General features: G+C 42.4%; 1 protein-coding gene across 1 annotated transcript; it reads left to right on the top strand.

The window, feature by feature from the left end:
- The first annotated feature begins 14,455 nt into the window (after positions 1-14,455).
- LOC109483889 lies at positions 14,456-16,840 on the top strand. Its single transcript, XM_019787030.1, has one exon. It carries the CDS (start codon positions 14,456-14,458, stop codon positions 16,838-16,840), a length of 2,385 nt encoding a protein of 794 aa, XP_019642589.1.
- The last annotated feature ends 386 nt before the right edge of the window (positions 16,841-17,226 follow it).

Here is a 17,226-nt window from a genome sequence, read left to right as displayed (position 1 = left end):
TGCGCAAACCATTGGGTAAATTGGCCTTAATTTGATGCTTGGTTCCTCAGGGATAAAGTTATAAATTTGTAAATTCTACGGTATATGAAACGGCTTTACACATGTAGTCTGGTACGAGACGCCCTCTACCACAGACCTGCAAAGTGCAGTAACTTCGTATACTAGCATAATGCACCATACATACTGAATGGGGTGTATAATATGCGTGTGAGTATACATGTAGCAAAATATAAAGAAACGCCAAAAGATCATTGAGATTCTTACGACAGTACATGTCCACAATGTCCATTGAATTTAGAGGTAGACAAGTCAGTGATAAGCTTTATTTTTACGTAAATGGCAAAAAAAAAGAGAGAAAGAACTATAGGACAGGTAATACATTCATTATACAATACTTGCTTTGTTGGCACACAAACTTACTACCGGGGAAATAGTAGGTATATACCTGAACATTGAACAATAGTGTTCTGCAAAACTGGCCGAATTTTTTTCTATATCCTCCAGTGCCAGTATGGTATGAAATTATGAACAAAGACATGAAACACATTTATGATTCAACATTACTAGTGTAGCTTGTTCATATTAGTAGTTTGCAGGACATATATCTCTGTATCTTTTGCATATCTTTTGCATCTGTATCAGTATTGTCATTGTTATACCGGCTATACGTATACAGAGATACGAGTATTAGTCCTGCAGAACTGGCTGGAATGATGTCAACTTATTTTATTTTTTATTTTTTTATTGAATAAAGCAATAGAAATACAAGGATGAAGTGGGACTGAACTCAAGTTATACAACTTATTTTACAGCCCCACTTAACATTTAACATACATATAATAGTCATACAGATAGTCATAAACATATGTAATAAAGTAGTACGCTGAAAACTAAACCCCTAAACATACAGCAATATATCAACAAGAGAAGTATTATATTATTTATATGTTACAAACAAAACAGAGTATATTATGTAACAGAAAAACGTTTAGTGCCTCTTATAAAAGCTTCGGTAAATAACATAATTTTTTCATTGTACTCAGAGGGTATGTCAATTTATGATCATCCAATGGCAATGTGGTTGGCATCAAATTATGAACGTTTAAGATTCAGCATTTTTCATTTCTTTACATTATAGGTTCATAGTACTTCATAGCCCAAGTTCAGGCACAGCTCGCTCTACCAGAGGGTCAAGTCCATGCACAGTCCGGGCACGGCAGACCCTCTCATTATTCCACTATCACCGCCTTCTGCACGCCGAGTTTAATCAATCGGCGTGGGTCTGCATAAGCACGGCGGCCTCTCCTCCCATTACACCACCTAATAAACACGGAAAGCGCCTCAAGCACGCCCAAATTGAACAAATAGTCGGCCGGAATCAATAAGACGGTGTGTAATTGATTTTGGAAGGGAAGGTGGAGGCGCTTTATCAAGCCGTGTGTATGTGCGATGCGGAGCCGTGTGAGAAGTGTGGGAGGGGGGCGGGGAGAGGGGGACGGCGCCGACTGCGACAGTTATGAGAAAAATGGGGAAAGTCTGGAATTAGGTTTGGTCGGCTTCAAACTGAAGAACTCTTTTCCGATGATGATGTGTAAAGTCCAAAGAGATGAATCGATTATATAGACTAGCTCAAGGACATTGAATTCGTCTCCCACTGCCTCAAAAGAAGAAGTCAAACCCAACAATTTAGTACCACGTATGTTGTAGAATGTAGTACCACGTAGACTTTCATATCATTGTACCTTCTTTTCATACATGTTGTTTGTATTTGTAATTAGCCTTCGGGCATGTATTTGCAATAAACTTTCATTGACGCTGTTAATTTTGATTCAGTGGTGTAGCTATGGTATAAGAGAAATTAAAAACACAGTTCTTCGGGAGTTTTGTTTCTTTACAAATTGCTGTCTATTACAAAATGCAAAGTGTTTCTAAATCACCATGTGTGTAGAAACACGCAATTCAGCTGGTGGCTGCTATGACTTGATCAATATTATTTTTCTTCCTTCCTTCGTTCCTTCCTTCCTTCGTTCCTTCCTTCCTTCGTTCCTTCCTTCCTTCGTTCCTTCCATCCTTCCTTCCTTCCTTTTTTCTTTTTCTTTCTTTCTTTTTCTTTCTTTCTTTGCCTTTCTTTCTTTCTTTCTTTCTTTCTTTCTTTCTTTCTTCCTTCCTTCCTCCCGTCCTTCCTTCCTTCCATCAGTCCTTCCTTCCGTCATCCATTCATTCTTTCTTTCATTGAAGAATTATTTACATTATCCTGGTGAAGCAACATTTTGTGCAAGCATTTCGTCGAGTAGTCATACTGCATTTGTCCATGTATCACCGCAGAGCAAATAGACTACAGGCAGGCAGGATATGCCAGCATTACCAGTGGATTCTGCCTACAAATGACGGAGATACCGATCTTAATAGGCGCACAAGAGGAGCCAGTAGAGAGAAAAGAAAGGGTCATTTCATCTGAACTGCACACCACCCGAAAGCTCTTTGGGTTCATCCGGGTCATTCAGGCCGCAGGGCATGTCGGGACGGAGCGATCGCTCGACCAGAGATAATGTCAGTTTTGACAAAGAGAGGAAAGGCTAAATTCGTAAAAGCTTTTTTATCCGTGGTTTGGGGCTATAGTTTTTTTTCTTTCGTAGGGAAATACCGAAGTAAAGGAGCATTTGTCTCCATGTAAATGAGTATTTTTTTCCGGTATGAATCAGACTCAGCACCAGATGATGATTAAAATCCGTGACAATGCACTATGTCCCTCTATAAGTTGTACTCTCCAAGCAAATGTTTGGATTTGGGCTTATTTTTGGCGTGTTTTTTAAGGCTTTTTTTATCTGGGTTTCTTTTTGCACTGAAATACTTTTTACGCCCCCCCCCAAAAAAAAACAGTGCAAAAAAAGGAAACCCCGATAAAAGAAAGGCCTAAAAATACGCCAAAAAAATTAGCCCAAACCCAAACCTCTGCTTGGAGATTATATGTCTGGTTCATGTGCCAGACAAATAAAAATGCAAAGTACTTATAGTAAATACAGTACAACAGAAGATGAGTACCATTTTGTAATGATATGTCCCTAATATAACGAAGAAAGGAAAAAAATGATATCATTTAAGAGTAATATAACACTACCTGGAACAAGTAGAGATATTTTCAACATGCTGTTATCATGCCCCGACTCTGTATCTGTTTTTCTAGGCCAATTTGTACATAATGCTATACAAAAGAGAAACAATGTGACAGCAATGTGAAATGTAGCATTCCATTATAACATATATACATGTATTGAAGTTAGATTAGTACTAATAGAAATAGTTTATAGTTATTAAGTATTATTTGCCATAAATTGTATCCAATGCAATTGTTGCGCAATAAACTTGACTTGACTTGAGTAATACGTGGTGAGTTGTAGACCAACAGATACGAGAAATCAACATGGAAAGAAATACCATACAATTGAACAAAAACTAGAATATTAGGACGAAAGAGATCCGCTGCCTTCATTATTACCTCCATGAAAAATGGAGGTATTGTTTTTTGGCGTGTCTGTGTGTGTGTCTGTCTCTGTGTGTGTGTGTGTGTGTGTGTGTGTGTGTGTGTGTCTGTCTGTGTGTGTGTGTTTGTCTGTCTCTCTGTGTGTGTGTCTGTCTGTGTGTGTGTGTTTGTTTAATGAGGACATGTTGAAATGAAGTATGACAAAGGATAGTAATTTCACACGAAAAATATTGTCATTTGAATTTATAAGACCATAAATTAAAGTAGAATATGCTAATTACGACCTTATTTCCATTGTCAATGAGACAAATAAAAAACTTTTACAGAAACGTATATATTTCATGGAGGTATGCGATCTCCGAAGTCGTGTTGTTCATTGTAAAACCAAACAATCTATCTGCGTGCTTGACCAACACATATATTCAGAGCGAGCGAGTGAAACATTTAAAAATCGATTCGGCGCAAATTGCTCATACATGTACAAGTCAGCGGTTTCCATTGCTCATACTCCTGAACTACCACTGACTCGATTTGCCTTCAGTGCACTTGCACACCGAGGCCATGTTGATTTGATTATACGGATGACATCCTCTGGGAACCCCAAATTAAAACTGATACGAGCGTGCGAATGAAAAAAAACGTATCCCGTGCTCTATGCAGAGCATAGGGTTTGGTGCCCATGTCCATTTCCGTAGCCCTTGGGCGACACACAGTTGTGCAGGGCACTACAGCAGGGGGCTAGTCCGCTGGTAGCGCTGTGTGCTTGACCTTCCCACACTCTTTCTCATATGTGCTAAGTGCTAAGCAGAGAAAGAAGTGTGTGCCATTTTTAAAGTCTTTGGTACGAGTATGACCCGGCCGGGGTTTGAACTCACGACCTCCCGTTTACTAAGCGAGCACTCCTCCAACTGAGCTATTGCACCGGTACCGGAAAAAAGTTTGGCAAAAAAGTTTCCATCATTATGAATTCTACTTGGTCATACAAGTTAAGGTTGAACGAATAACTAAACACACAGTATGGTATGGCGAAAGAAATAGAGTTTTTAATTTCAAATTTCTTTACATTTTATATTTTCTTCCTTTCCTGAATTGATTTCGGTATTCTATATTTGTATCGTTTTCCAATACGTTTTTTGAAACATGCGACATATATTCGCTCATTTTGTACGATTTTTACAGTATGGTCGAAAATCCGAAAATTCGTTAACCAAGAAATTAAATTGGTGTGGCCTAATGATGTTATTTCCATATCAACTAAATCCAACCACGATTCGTCCTTAATTTGATTTTTGTTTGAGCAGTTGTTTCACAGTTTGACAGCTTAACTCCTTTCTGCATATTTTGGGTGTCGGATAGCGGTCCCTTTGCGATGCCGTAATCCACGCGTCCAAATCCGGGGCTCACTTTACTCCTGTTTTGTAATCGTCACTTCCTTGCTGGTGAGATAGTTTTGGCTGAAGGGATTTCTGTAAATGAGGAGGGAGTGGCCTCGGAGAGTGGAGATATTTAGGCTGATTAACACTTTCTGATTTTTCTTCGGGTACAGGGGAGGGTGAGGGTGAACAACTTCACCGTCCAAATTCATTGTTCAAAATCTTTTTACAGTGACAGTTTCTTTCCCGCGTACGGCCAAGCTTTGGAATTCCCTCCCTGACAAGTGTTTCCCACCAACCTACAATCTACAGGCTTTCAAATCAAACGTTCACCGCCATCTCTCGACATAGCCATGTTTCTCTCATATTTCTAGTTCAATGCCGAGAAGTGGTCGTATAGGCCCTGCATTGAACTACTCTGTTAAAAAAAAGGTCCACTTTTTATCTCAAGTACCAAGATTTTTCTTGAAAAAAAAATGGACTGATTTGTATCACCAGCGGAGCTAGAATCCTAGAAAATCTGCTCACTTTGTGATGGAATAAAAATTTATGTCTGATTTTTGTTTTAAAATCATCTCAAAAACGTAGGAAATGCCATTCCAGAAGGTTCAATGTTTAAAGTTTTCAGGGGGAGCATGCCCCCGGACCCCCCTAGGAACCTTGCCCTCATTCAAAATCCTGTCTACGGGCATGTACAAGTATACACGAGACTTGAACTGGTGATAGCATAGTGGGGAGGGGGGCAGTGGATTCAAGTTTTGGTTACTACTACAATTGAAGACTACTAGGTTGACATTCAATAACCAACCGTAGCTAGGTTATATAACTGGACTAGATCATGTCGATTTGCCAATGGACTGCAACTATGTGTCACAGTATACGAGGGACTGAAAATACGATTATAAGTCCTGTAAACCCACAAAAATATGCCCAGATATATTGTGATGCGCCCAAAGGTTTTTGTGTGGAGAGGATCTTGAGTATATTTTCACGTTATCTCTTCGCTTTGTACCGTTTGAAGTATGGATACACCATTGCTAATGCTCGGTTTGAGGTGGCATTTCTAAAATGTTAGTCCCTGGTCACCAGCCCTGTTGCTAAGGCGTCTCGGCATGTATCGGTATCCCTATAAATGTCCTCTAAGCCCTGTTAACTCACTGTAATAACAAAGAGTCCAAACTTTCACTCAGAAAACACGCCAGGCGGGACTTTAGGGGCGTTAGAAGTGTAATAACCAGGATAGCCTAGGGACCTGAGGAACGAGAGGACCAGCTGACGGGGATTATCCCGGGAACGAGGAGGTTTAAATATGGAGTGATAACGGACACCTGTCACTCCAGATGTGAACATCGGGTACAGACTAGAAATTGAATTATATTGGTGGGAAATTGATTGAGATTGAATAACTGTAAGAACGTTGGCGTTGTGCAGCTCATTACATACCTAGACTTGGCCTTGGTAGGGCTAACTAAGATACTGAGCCTACATGTCTTTGATATAATTATGTTTACCGAAGGAAAACGTATTGTTTTTGCTCTGTTTTCTCTTCTCCAAACCAAAACAGGTCAATGACCTGAACCAGAGTGTCAGTTACCATGGTAACTAGTGTTGGGTTACATTATGTTGCAATTTTATAGCAGGAGGGATTTAGACTCCTGTCTGACCATATATATGAATGTGCTTAAGTAAACCATGTGTGAAGGTAAACATTATGCATTTGCTTTGCAAATGTTACCTTTTTAGTTAAGTCAGTAGTAGTCTAGAGATGCATACAACTGTCTAGCGGTGGCCTGAAACCAAATCAAAGTATTTATGAAATTTCTCAGTTATGGATTCCAAGCAAGCAACCAAGCAAGCAACCAAGCAAGCAACCAAGCAACCAAGCAACCAGCCAACCAGCCAACCAACCAGCCAGCCAGCCAGTCAGCCAGCCAGCCAGCCAGCCAACCAACCAACCAACCAACCAACCAACCAACCAACCAACCAACCAACCAACCAACCAACCAAACAACCAAACAACCAACCAACCAAACAACCAAACAACAAGCAAACAAACAAACAAACAAACAAACAAATTAGAAAGGTAGAAGGGTAGTACATAGTTTAATCGACCATTGCATCAGATGCAGCGCTTTCATCAATGTTTTGAAATGTTTATAACTGAACCAAGCGTCATTAATTCACTAGTCTAGCACTGTGTATTGTAATCGTACACATAGTCCAGGACATAATGTTCTGTACAACCTGTACAGAAGGCCCTCTCGTTCCCCCGGGGCGTTCCTCTGATGTTCCTGTCGTCTGAACCTCCTCAGTGGATTCCCTAAATGTCCCTAATGGACGAGTTTTCAGGGGGCGATTTGTGGGGCACGACTCCGCGTTAGAAGCCGTGTGACGCGCCCGCCGTCCAGTCCCGGAGAGAAGCCAGCGATACGGCACGACTTCCACACCGCCGTCCTTTCATCACTGCTCCCTGTAGTTTGTCTTACTGAATTAAAAAGTCCGCCCAAATCGCCTGTAATGGAATTGCGCACTTGCGGGACGATTTGGTCCGATATCTGTGGGCTAATCAGCCCATCTCTGTAGACTGAGGAAACGTACAAGTTGGACAGGACAGATCTACTCGACCATCTCCTGTCAGGGGTCACCGTTAGCCCAGGCCTCTATTCATTTCCTAAAGATATCGATACATTTGGAAGGACCCCACATTTATAATGGAATTACCGAGCGCCGGGGGAGCTCTTTTATCCTTTGAGGTCCACTTGAAGCCCGGCTGGAGAAGTGCATTAGGCACGAAGACGTCTCTTTCCCGCCCAGAGTAGAAAGGAAAGGTATTTTACAGAGTCGTACGGGACGATTTCATCTGGAAGAACAAAGCTTTTATGATGACACGCAGAACGTACTTAGATTGTTAAAGCTTCTACGGAAATATCTCACAGAACTTTCCATTAAATTTTGCATCTACCTCACCGTTTCAATAGCACGGTAGGCATTTGTCATTGATATGAAAGAGTGTAGCATCTCTCTACTCTGTTGTAGAGTACTTAACTTTCAGGTGTTGCTGGAAAATATATTGAACGATGGCTTACAAATTCGGTTCAAAGAGAAAAGGAGTAGCCATGAATCTACGAAAGGAAAACACAAGGGGTACATTATGGCACGGACACGTGTTTTTGAAAGTAGCAGAGTTTTCCTCCAGAAAATGTCCGGCTCAAGTTTGGAAGAAGTTGTTGCACGTTTGTAGACAAGGAAGCTTGAATAGACATCCAATGCGATTTCAGGGCAGCAAAACTGGAAATATTCTGGATAAGGTAATCTGTATGATATTGACACATACTGCTTCACATTGGCACATTTGAGTCAGCATTCCGTACGTTGGGCTTATAAAACTACAGAAACAAGCCCCAAGATGAGTCCTCCGTTTTCTGGGAGGTACCTTAAAATCAACCCAGTGCCCTTCCATGCAGTAACCATTTTCCGTCAGAATTTGGAGAATTTTTGCTCCATGAGGGTCAATATACATTGGGATAGTGTGGTTTCAACTTAGTATGTTTATAAATGACTAGAATATTGGCTCTGAAAAATTTTCAAGTTCTAAAAACTGCACTGGATACTCACAACTTAACGATGGATTCTTTGAGAATGTATAATGTGTTTCACAAGATGCATTACGTTAGTATCGTAAGATTTGGAAGTATTCATTCCTCGTTTCTAGGTTCCTCCCGACGGCCTGCAGGCTTTATTGGTGTTTACAGTATCCGTGACCGTCTGTCTATTTATCTCCGTTATCGGAGAATTCTCGGGTCCGGGGTCGGATTATGGGGTGTAGCCGGCGGGATTCGGACAATATTCGCGTCCGATCCCCTGGTAATGGGGCATTATCCCGACTTATCGACCTGGCCGTGTGTGAAGACAGGCCGGGTCAGGAAGAGACACAGTGGATGTACCAACTACCAAGTACCTAATGCCAGCTTAGAAAAGAACTAGAGAAGTAACATTTGCAAAGCAAATGCATAATGTTTACCTTCGGATATGGTCTGCTCTGTTAATTCGTACTCAAACACATCCGCATACATGTACTATACTAGAACATGTGGTGACAGAAACAGAGCAGACCATGAAATTGCAACATTATATAACCCAACACCAGTCACCATGGTGACAGACGACAACAAATCATGTCATTGGTCAGGTCAGAGGTTAGTGTTTGGAGCAGACGAGGAGAAAGAAACTGAGTAAAAACAATGTGTTTTCCTTCGGTAAACATAACAAGAAACAGCCATGCCTTCAAATAATTGAGGTGTATAAAACTCGTATTTTCCTACAACTGCCACTCAGTACAGTTAGAGCATCGTCACTAGCAAGCTTTAGACAACTCCTAGGCCGTTCGGTGTAATATAGCTAGCTGCCACCGCGCCGCGTGCCGTATCATTGAAATCGTTGTTTAAAACGAGTCAAACATGGATTCTTCATATTGAGCTGAGCCGTAAGTTTTCCTACATCCCCTTTTCCCACCTCGGCCCCGGATGGTTCCTTCCCGTGGTGCTGAGCGGCTTTCCACTGTCTAAAACATCCCTATGTCCAACCCTAGTCTCAGATTGTAATTTCCCGTGGTGCTGAGCGGCTTTCCACTGTCTAAAACATCCCCATGTCCAACCCTAGTCTCAGATGGTTCCTTCCCGTGGTGCTGAGCGACTTTCCACTGTCTAAAACATCCCGATGTCCAACCCTAGTCTCAGATGGTTCCTTCCCGTGGTGCTGAGCGACTTTCCACTGTCTAAAACATCCCCATGTCCAACCCTAGTCTCAGATGGTTCCTTCCCGTGGTGCTGAGCGGCTTTCCACTGTCTAAAACATCCCCATGTCCAACCCTAATCTCTGATGGTTCCTTCCCGTGGTGCTGACCGGCTTTCCACTGTCTAAAACATCCCCATGCCCCATCCTAGTCTCAGATGGTTACTTCCCGTGGTGCTGAGCGACTTTCCACTGTCTAAAACATCCCCATGTCCAACCCTAGTCTCTGATGGTTCCTTTCCGTGGTGCTGAGCGACTTTCCACTGTCTAAAACATCCCCATGTCCAACCCTAGTCTCTGATGGTTCCTTCCCGTGGTGCTGAGCGACTTTCCACTGTCTAAAACATCCCCATGTCCAACCCTAGTCTCAGATGGTTCCTTCCCGTGATGCTGTGCGGCTTTCAACATTGTTTGACACGTTATTTTTCTCCGACGCCGTAGTACGGACGTTTCTTTACATAGGAAATAGCGTTTTCTCTTTCTATCTCTCTTTATTTTCTCATAAGCTTCACCATTTATCAGCACTTTGAAAGTTTCGTAAAGATTCAAATGAAAAATTGCACGCTGTTCTGGCCGAGCTAGTCTTACTCATAATTGGTACTTTTGCATATCCCACCGCTACACCGTTGTTACTATTATTAGTAAAGCTCTCTCACTGGCCTACAAACCAGCGTGAACAGCACACATCTCTGTACATGAGCTCTATTTTACAAAACGGCGTCCCATAACTCCTAATTAGGCCGCTGGCTGTTATGAGTTAATAATTGATTTGGGGGATTGAGGGTTCAAGCAGCGCACCGCGCTCATTAAATTTGTTGGTGGGATCGAACAGCGCTCAGAGCGTGATTAATGTACGCTGGATCAGGCATTATTAGTTGCAAATCGTGCGAACTAGGGCGCCATTTTTTTTAGATTCCATCATGTAATCACAAGACGTGGTGACGGCACATTCACGTTTTTCAACTTGTATTAATGCCGCCACCAACACAGGGGATAATACAATACTCATTTTGACCTGATCGAAGTGAGGAAAGTCGTGTATACTCCCTTTTTCAAGTGCAGAAGATCGATGGCAGGTCAGGACTCGAACCCGGGACCTCTTGGTTGCGAGTCGAGCCCTCTGCCGCTACGCCACACGACCCCATAGGACGCCATTGGTAAAGAGGGTTAGAAATGCCATTGAGTTACAAGTAGATCATAAAGAACTATACATGTATGTATGTATGTATAACTCTTAGTTATGTAAATAGATAGGAAGGCAACATTCGCAAAGCAAAGGCTTAATGTTTACCTTCGCATATGGTCTGCTCTGTTAATTCTTACTCAAACACATTCATATATATTTTCAGACAGGGGTCTAAATCCCTCCTGTGATAAAATGCTACATTATGTAACTCAACACTAATTACCATGGAAACAGACGTCTGGTTCAGGTCATTGACCTTAATTATCGGTTTGGAGAAGAAGAGGACGAAGACACAGAGCAAAACAATGTTTTCCTTATGGGAAGGTAAACATGATAAATGTTGTCTAGAAAATCAAAATTCAATAGACCAAGCAGATAAACAAACAATTTTTCGCATACATAGAACCCACTCGACGTTGGCAAATAAACAAATGTACACGGCCGAGAGTTAATTTCTGACAGCGCCATCTTGCAATTCTTACCTGAACATCATGTTATGCAAGATGTGATCGTATCGTAAAATCAATATTGTTCAGTTTTGTTCGTTCGTGCATATATGCTTAGTATCTGTATCATTTATTACATAACGTATTTGTTGTATATGGTGACATTCATCCATATTTCAATCCTATGAATATATTTATCAGAAGAATAATTCAAAATCAGACTACACCACATAGAAACTTGCTAAAACTACATGTATGTGGCCAAACAACATTTCCCATACGCGAAACTTCTCAATTCGCACACGACAATTAATTGTGTGATTTCTAAAGGAACCCAAACCATAATGTTTCACACATAGAAAAAAAAAAGCCTGGCTACAAACCAGAATGTTTCACACATAGAAAAAAAGCCTGGCTACAAACCAGAATGTTTCACACATAGAAAAAAAGCCTGGCTACAAACCAAAATGTTTCACACATAGAAAAAAAGCCTGGCTACAAACCAGAATGTTTCACACATAGAAAAAAAAGCCTGGCTACAAACATTAAACAAATATGTTTAACACAGAAAAAAAGCCTGGCTACGAACCAAAATTAATGTTTCACACATAGAAAAAAAGCCTGGCTACAAACCAGAATGTTTCACACATAGAAAAAAAAGCCTGGCTACAAATTAGGACACGTATTCTGATTTACTGGTTTCTATTACAGAGAGACTCCGTCCTGGGACGTTATCATAGGACTCGTGGGGTACTGTAGGCCAGCCTGTGCCGGTGGAGACTGGTGTAATTGGCGCCATCAATTAAACACACGGTGGCGTTGGCACGGTTCGGACTACACCCGCGGGGGTCCCGCCAATTTGTCGAAACGCGATGAGAACACGGGGGAGACCGTGGACACGGGGAAACTGGGTCGGGGAAACTCCGTCTGTTTATTATGGCTTCACTACACCACGTGGTGTGATGAAACATATTGTTTTCCCTCGTGTTTCTCCTTCTCCTCCTTCACAGAGAACACAGGAGAGGCCGTGGACACGGGGAAACTGGGTCGGGGAAACTCCGTCTGTTTATTATAGCCTCCGTAGCAGGCTTATAGAACTTGGGATTTGGTGATCTTCGGCTGTTTTCTGATCAGCCCAGTTTAAAAAAAAACGGGGGTAATTCAATCAGGCCGCCTATGTAGTCTACATGCAATAATAAAATAGGACATAAAATCTCCCAAAGACACTGAAGACCCCCAAAACCCCCAGTTTTTGGCATGCTATGGAGGCTAGTCTGTTTATGGCTTCAACAACCACGACGTGGTGTGGTGAAACATATTCACAAGTTTTCTATTCCCAGAATGCATGGCGAATCCTGGGGTCTAAACCTCATTTGCATAGGACAGGAAGGCATCGGAATGATCCTGTTGACATTAAACAGCTTGCTTTTCACTGTGTTTTGAGGTGTTGGGGCATTTTATGCCTAACATTATTTTAAATTACTATGGGTCGAATAGAGAATGAAGTTTTTGTGTTCTTTTCAACATGGAACATGTGGTTTGTAACGTTACAGCATCAGTATAGCGTTACCACTATAACTTTACAAACCACATATTCCAAAATAGAATAATTCTCTATTTGTTGTCAGATTTCCAAAGACAAACCAAACTCTTTAGCTACTACTGGATGAATTACGGGGAGAACTTCCACCTGCATATAGTCTTTTGTTATGTTATGTTATGTTTATTCTATTACTTGGTAAATAAGCTAAAGCATTATATGCTAAATAAAGAAACGTAACGTAATCGTTTAAGAGGGACGAATGATATTTGTCACTCAAAACATCCGGAAGTTATCTCCATAATCTATCCAGTAGTAGAGTTGTAATTCTGTTGTCATCTTTTCCAAACCCTCTCTCGCCAACACCATCGCCTCCTGAACGCGCTAATTCTGTATAATTGATTGACACCCCTTACAACAAGGCCCCGCAATCTCCAGTCTAATTCAATTTAGATCGATTCGGCAATCCAATATTCCTTCTCTCTGTTCCGCGATGGCCAAGACGCCCCATCAGTATTCATTGGTGTGTGGACTTTGGGGCATAATAGACGGGTTTTACGGCTGAAACAATAGCCACTTTCAATTGAATTTACTGCCATTTTCGGCTTGTTGTGCATTTATGGGCGTCTCTTGTGGGTATAAAACACACTGAGTCGTAACCAAAGTACCGGGTAACTCGGAATTAACTCATTAAGGCGGGACTATATCATCTATCTGGATGTATCCTATATGTACTGGTTTTATGGTAGCTTCATGGTAATACTAATATTGGGATAGCCTCCGTAGCAGGCTTATAGAACTGGGGGTTTGGTGGTCTCCGGCTGTTTTCTGATTAGCCCAGTTCTAAACAGGGGTAATTCAACCAGGCTGGCTATGTTGTCTATATGCAATCAGAAAATAGCACATAAAAGATCCCAAAGACTATGAAGACCCCCAACCCCCAGTTTTTGGCATGCTATGGAGGCTAATATTTGGGTACGGGATGGTTCTAGAAATGTGGGACGTGTAAAAATGAAACGTACTACGTAAACGTAGTCTTCACGGGATTTGTCACCATCCGTATAAGGCCATGTTGATTTGATTATATGGATGGCATCCGCGCGCGCATGAATTTTCCGTTTCCAAACAAAGGTTTTCAACCATACTGTAAATCGTACAAAGCAGTTGCAAAATTAGCATATATATACCGTAAGTTGCACCAAAAAATATTGGAAAATAATATCAATGCACGTATAATGCCAAAATCAAACAAAAAGACGAAAATGTAAAGATACGAATTTGAAGAGTAGATTATTCACCACACCATATCCTGTGTCATTTGTTCAACCTTCATGACCACGTAGACTTCAGAATGAAAGCAACTTTTTTTTTGCCAAACTTTTTTTCATTCGCACGCTCGCATCAGTTTTGGGGTTGCCAGATGATCCCAGATCACGTGACGTCCAGTCACGTGATCTGGGTGACCTTTGACACCTAGGTCACGTGACCCCTCTTTCGAGCTGAAGAAAGATGGCGGATGCCACCTGAAAGCTTCTACTAGAACAATTTATGTCGTGCGTATCAGTTTAATTCCTTCTCTAAATGGATTCTCCACGGCAGTTTAACCTTCACCAACGTCTCTCATTCGAACATGGTCGGATGACACTTAAGAGGGTACGAGAATGGGAGAAACTCGAGCGTCTACACGCCAGGTTTGCGAACCATCTGCATTTTACTATGCACTGCAAACATCACAACGTCACGCCAGTCAGCATTAAGGTGAAGACATCTATCAAAGGTGAGGCAGCTAAGAAAGTCATCCACAGAACACAGCTAGCCCTTTTGAACATCAGAATAAGCGAAATAATGTATAAAATCAAGACTTTCAAGAGCCTCATAGCCGACGTGAACGAAGAACTGTTTACCACACTACCCGCTGACGTATACACAGAAGTACACAACTGGGTCTCACATGCGCACCGGGCTGAGTGGGAGAAATGTCAACAACGACAGAGGAAGAAATTTGATCTCCTTCGCGTTCGTCAACAAACCACGGATAACAACAAGAAAGCCCCCATCACTGCAGTAAGTGACACCATGATTGAGAACACTAAATCCAAATGGGTGATCAACAAATCTGACAAGGGACTCTCCACACATGAGCTTTCTGTCTTAAGAAAAGGTTTGAACTATGCCATCACCCCTCAGAAATTACCAATCATGGAGTTTATCACCGCCCTGGAAAAGGCTTGCAAGTTCATAGGCCCCGACACTGAGGAAGCAGCCCACCTCAGGTCTGACTGTGTACATCTGTTGAAACATCGTAAGATGCCACCGAGCAACATCACCAAAGAGGAACGACTTGCACTGGACGACCTTAGGAAGGACTCCAGCATCATAATACTCCCTGCGGACAAGGGCAGAGCCACGGTCATCATGAACAAAAGTGAGTACCAGGACAAATGTAGTGACCTTCTAAATGACTCCACAACCTACTGTAGACTCAAGAAAGACCCAACCAACAACTATAGTGACAAACTTACCAAGATCCTTAGACCATTAAAAGACCAGGAACTGATAACGTATGAACAATACAGAACCTTGTACCCTACCTCTACAGAACCGCCCAAGTTCTATGGATTACCCAAAGTCCACAAACCGGACTGCCCCCTACGTCCGATTGTGGCAACGCGAGGGTCTATTATGTACCAGACAGCTAGGTTTGTTGCTAACATCCTTGCACCTATGGTTGGAAAAACACAGCACCACCTGAAAAACAGTGGGGAGCTCGTGGAAAGGATGTCCCAGGTCACTCTGGACGACGACGAAAGTTTGGTGTCTTTCGACGTCTCAGCCTTGTTCACCAGTGTTCCTGTGGAAGAGAGTATTGTGATCATCCGGGACAGACTCACCTGTGATTCTTCTCTGAATGAGCGCACAAAACTGTCTCCACTGCAAGTCACTGAACTACTGCGACTATGCCTCACCACCACATACTTCAAATATGAGGGAAAGTTCTATTCCCAGGTTGAGGGTGCTGCCATGGGCTCACCTGTGAGTCCGATCGTGGCCAACCTCTTTATGGAATGGTTTGAGTCACGTGCCCTCACCACCTTCCCTAACCCACCTAAGGTATGGGTTCGGTACGTTGATGACGTAGGTGCCGTTTTGAAGTCCAGTCTCATCGAACCGTTTCACCATCACCTTAACTCGATCCACCCCAACATCAAGTTCACTAAAGAACTTGAAGAGAACAGATCCCTCCCGATGTTGGACGTGCTCATGACCAGAAAGGATGATGGTAGACTGAAGTTCAGTGTGTTCCGTAAACCTACGCATACGGACCAATACTTGCTCTTTGATAGCCACCAACCGATGGAACACAAGATGGGAGTTATCAGAACCCTAAGACATCGAGCAGACCACCTCATCACAGAAGTAGATGATAAGAACACCGAGTACGATCACCTCAAAACAGTCCTTTCCATAGCGGGATACACCAGGTGGGCGTGGCAGTCCCCTGGTAGGACCAAACTCATCCCACATCCTCGCTCTTCCACGGACAGCAGACCCAAAGGTCATGTTACACTACCGTACGTCGCGGGTGTGACCGAAGCCATTACCAGGAAGATCAGGAACACAGGGGTGGCCGTCCACAGTACACCATGCACTACAATCAGAAGACTCTTGGTCGCTCCAAAGGACAAAACTGAACCAGAGGACACATGCGGTGTAGTGTATCATCTCACATGTGAAGACTGCGAAGCCCAGTATGTAGGTGAAACTGAAAGGGCCCTCAGAAAGAGGATATCTGAGCACAAGCGAGAGTCCTCTCCGGTGGCACAACACATGCAGACTTACAAACACCAACCGGGGAAGAAAGTCACCATTCTAGACCGTGAAAGTAGATGGTTCGAACGAGGGGTCAAGGAAGCTGTGCACATCAGGTCCCGCTCCCCGTCCCTCAACCGTGACCAAGGACGCCACAGGCTCCCACCAATCTACAACTCCCTCGTCCAGTCACGTGATCTGGGTGACCTTTGACACCTAGGTCACGTGACCCCTCTTTCGAGCTGAAGAAAGATGGCGGATGCCACCTGAAAGCTTCTACTAGAACAATTTATGTCGTGCGTATCAGTTTAATTCCTTCTCTAAATGCCAGATGATGTCATCCATATAATCAAATCATCATGGCCTAAGGATCATTTTAACATGTGTCCAAATAAGATGGCACAATGATGTAATAACTTGATACGTTTATTGGTGTCAGGGGATAGTACATCTCCCTGTGTAATTGTCTACACTATAAATGGTCTATTCAGTCTAGTCAGTTCGAATTTGACTGAATTTGACATTGCATGACGACACTTATAATACAGTTTTTATACGATTTTTCAAAGTCAATATAATTCTAGTCATTTAATATATCT

Source organism: Branchiostoma belcheri, unplaced genomic scaffold (genome assembly GCF_001625305.1).
Source record: "Branchiostoma belcheri isolate BF01 breed outbred unplaced genomic scaffold, Haploidv18h27 scaffold67, whole genome shotgun sequence".
NCBI classification, from domain to species: Eukaryota; Metazoa; Chordata; class Leptocardii; order Amphioxiformes; family Branchiostomatidae; genus Branchiostoma; species Branchiostoma belcheri.
The sequence above is the reverse complement of the archived record's forward strand: the minus strand, read 5'-3'. Positions and strand labels throughout refer to the sequence as shown.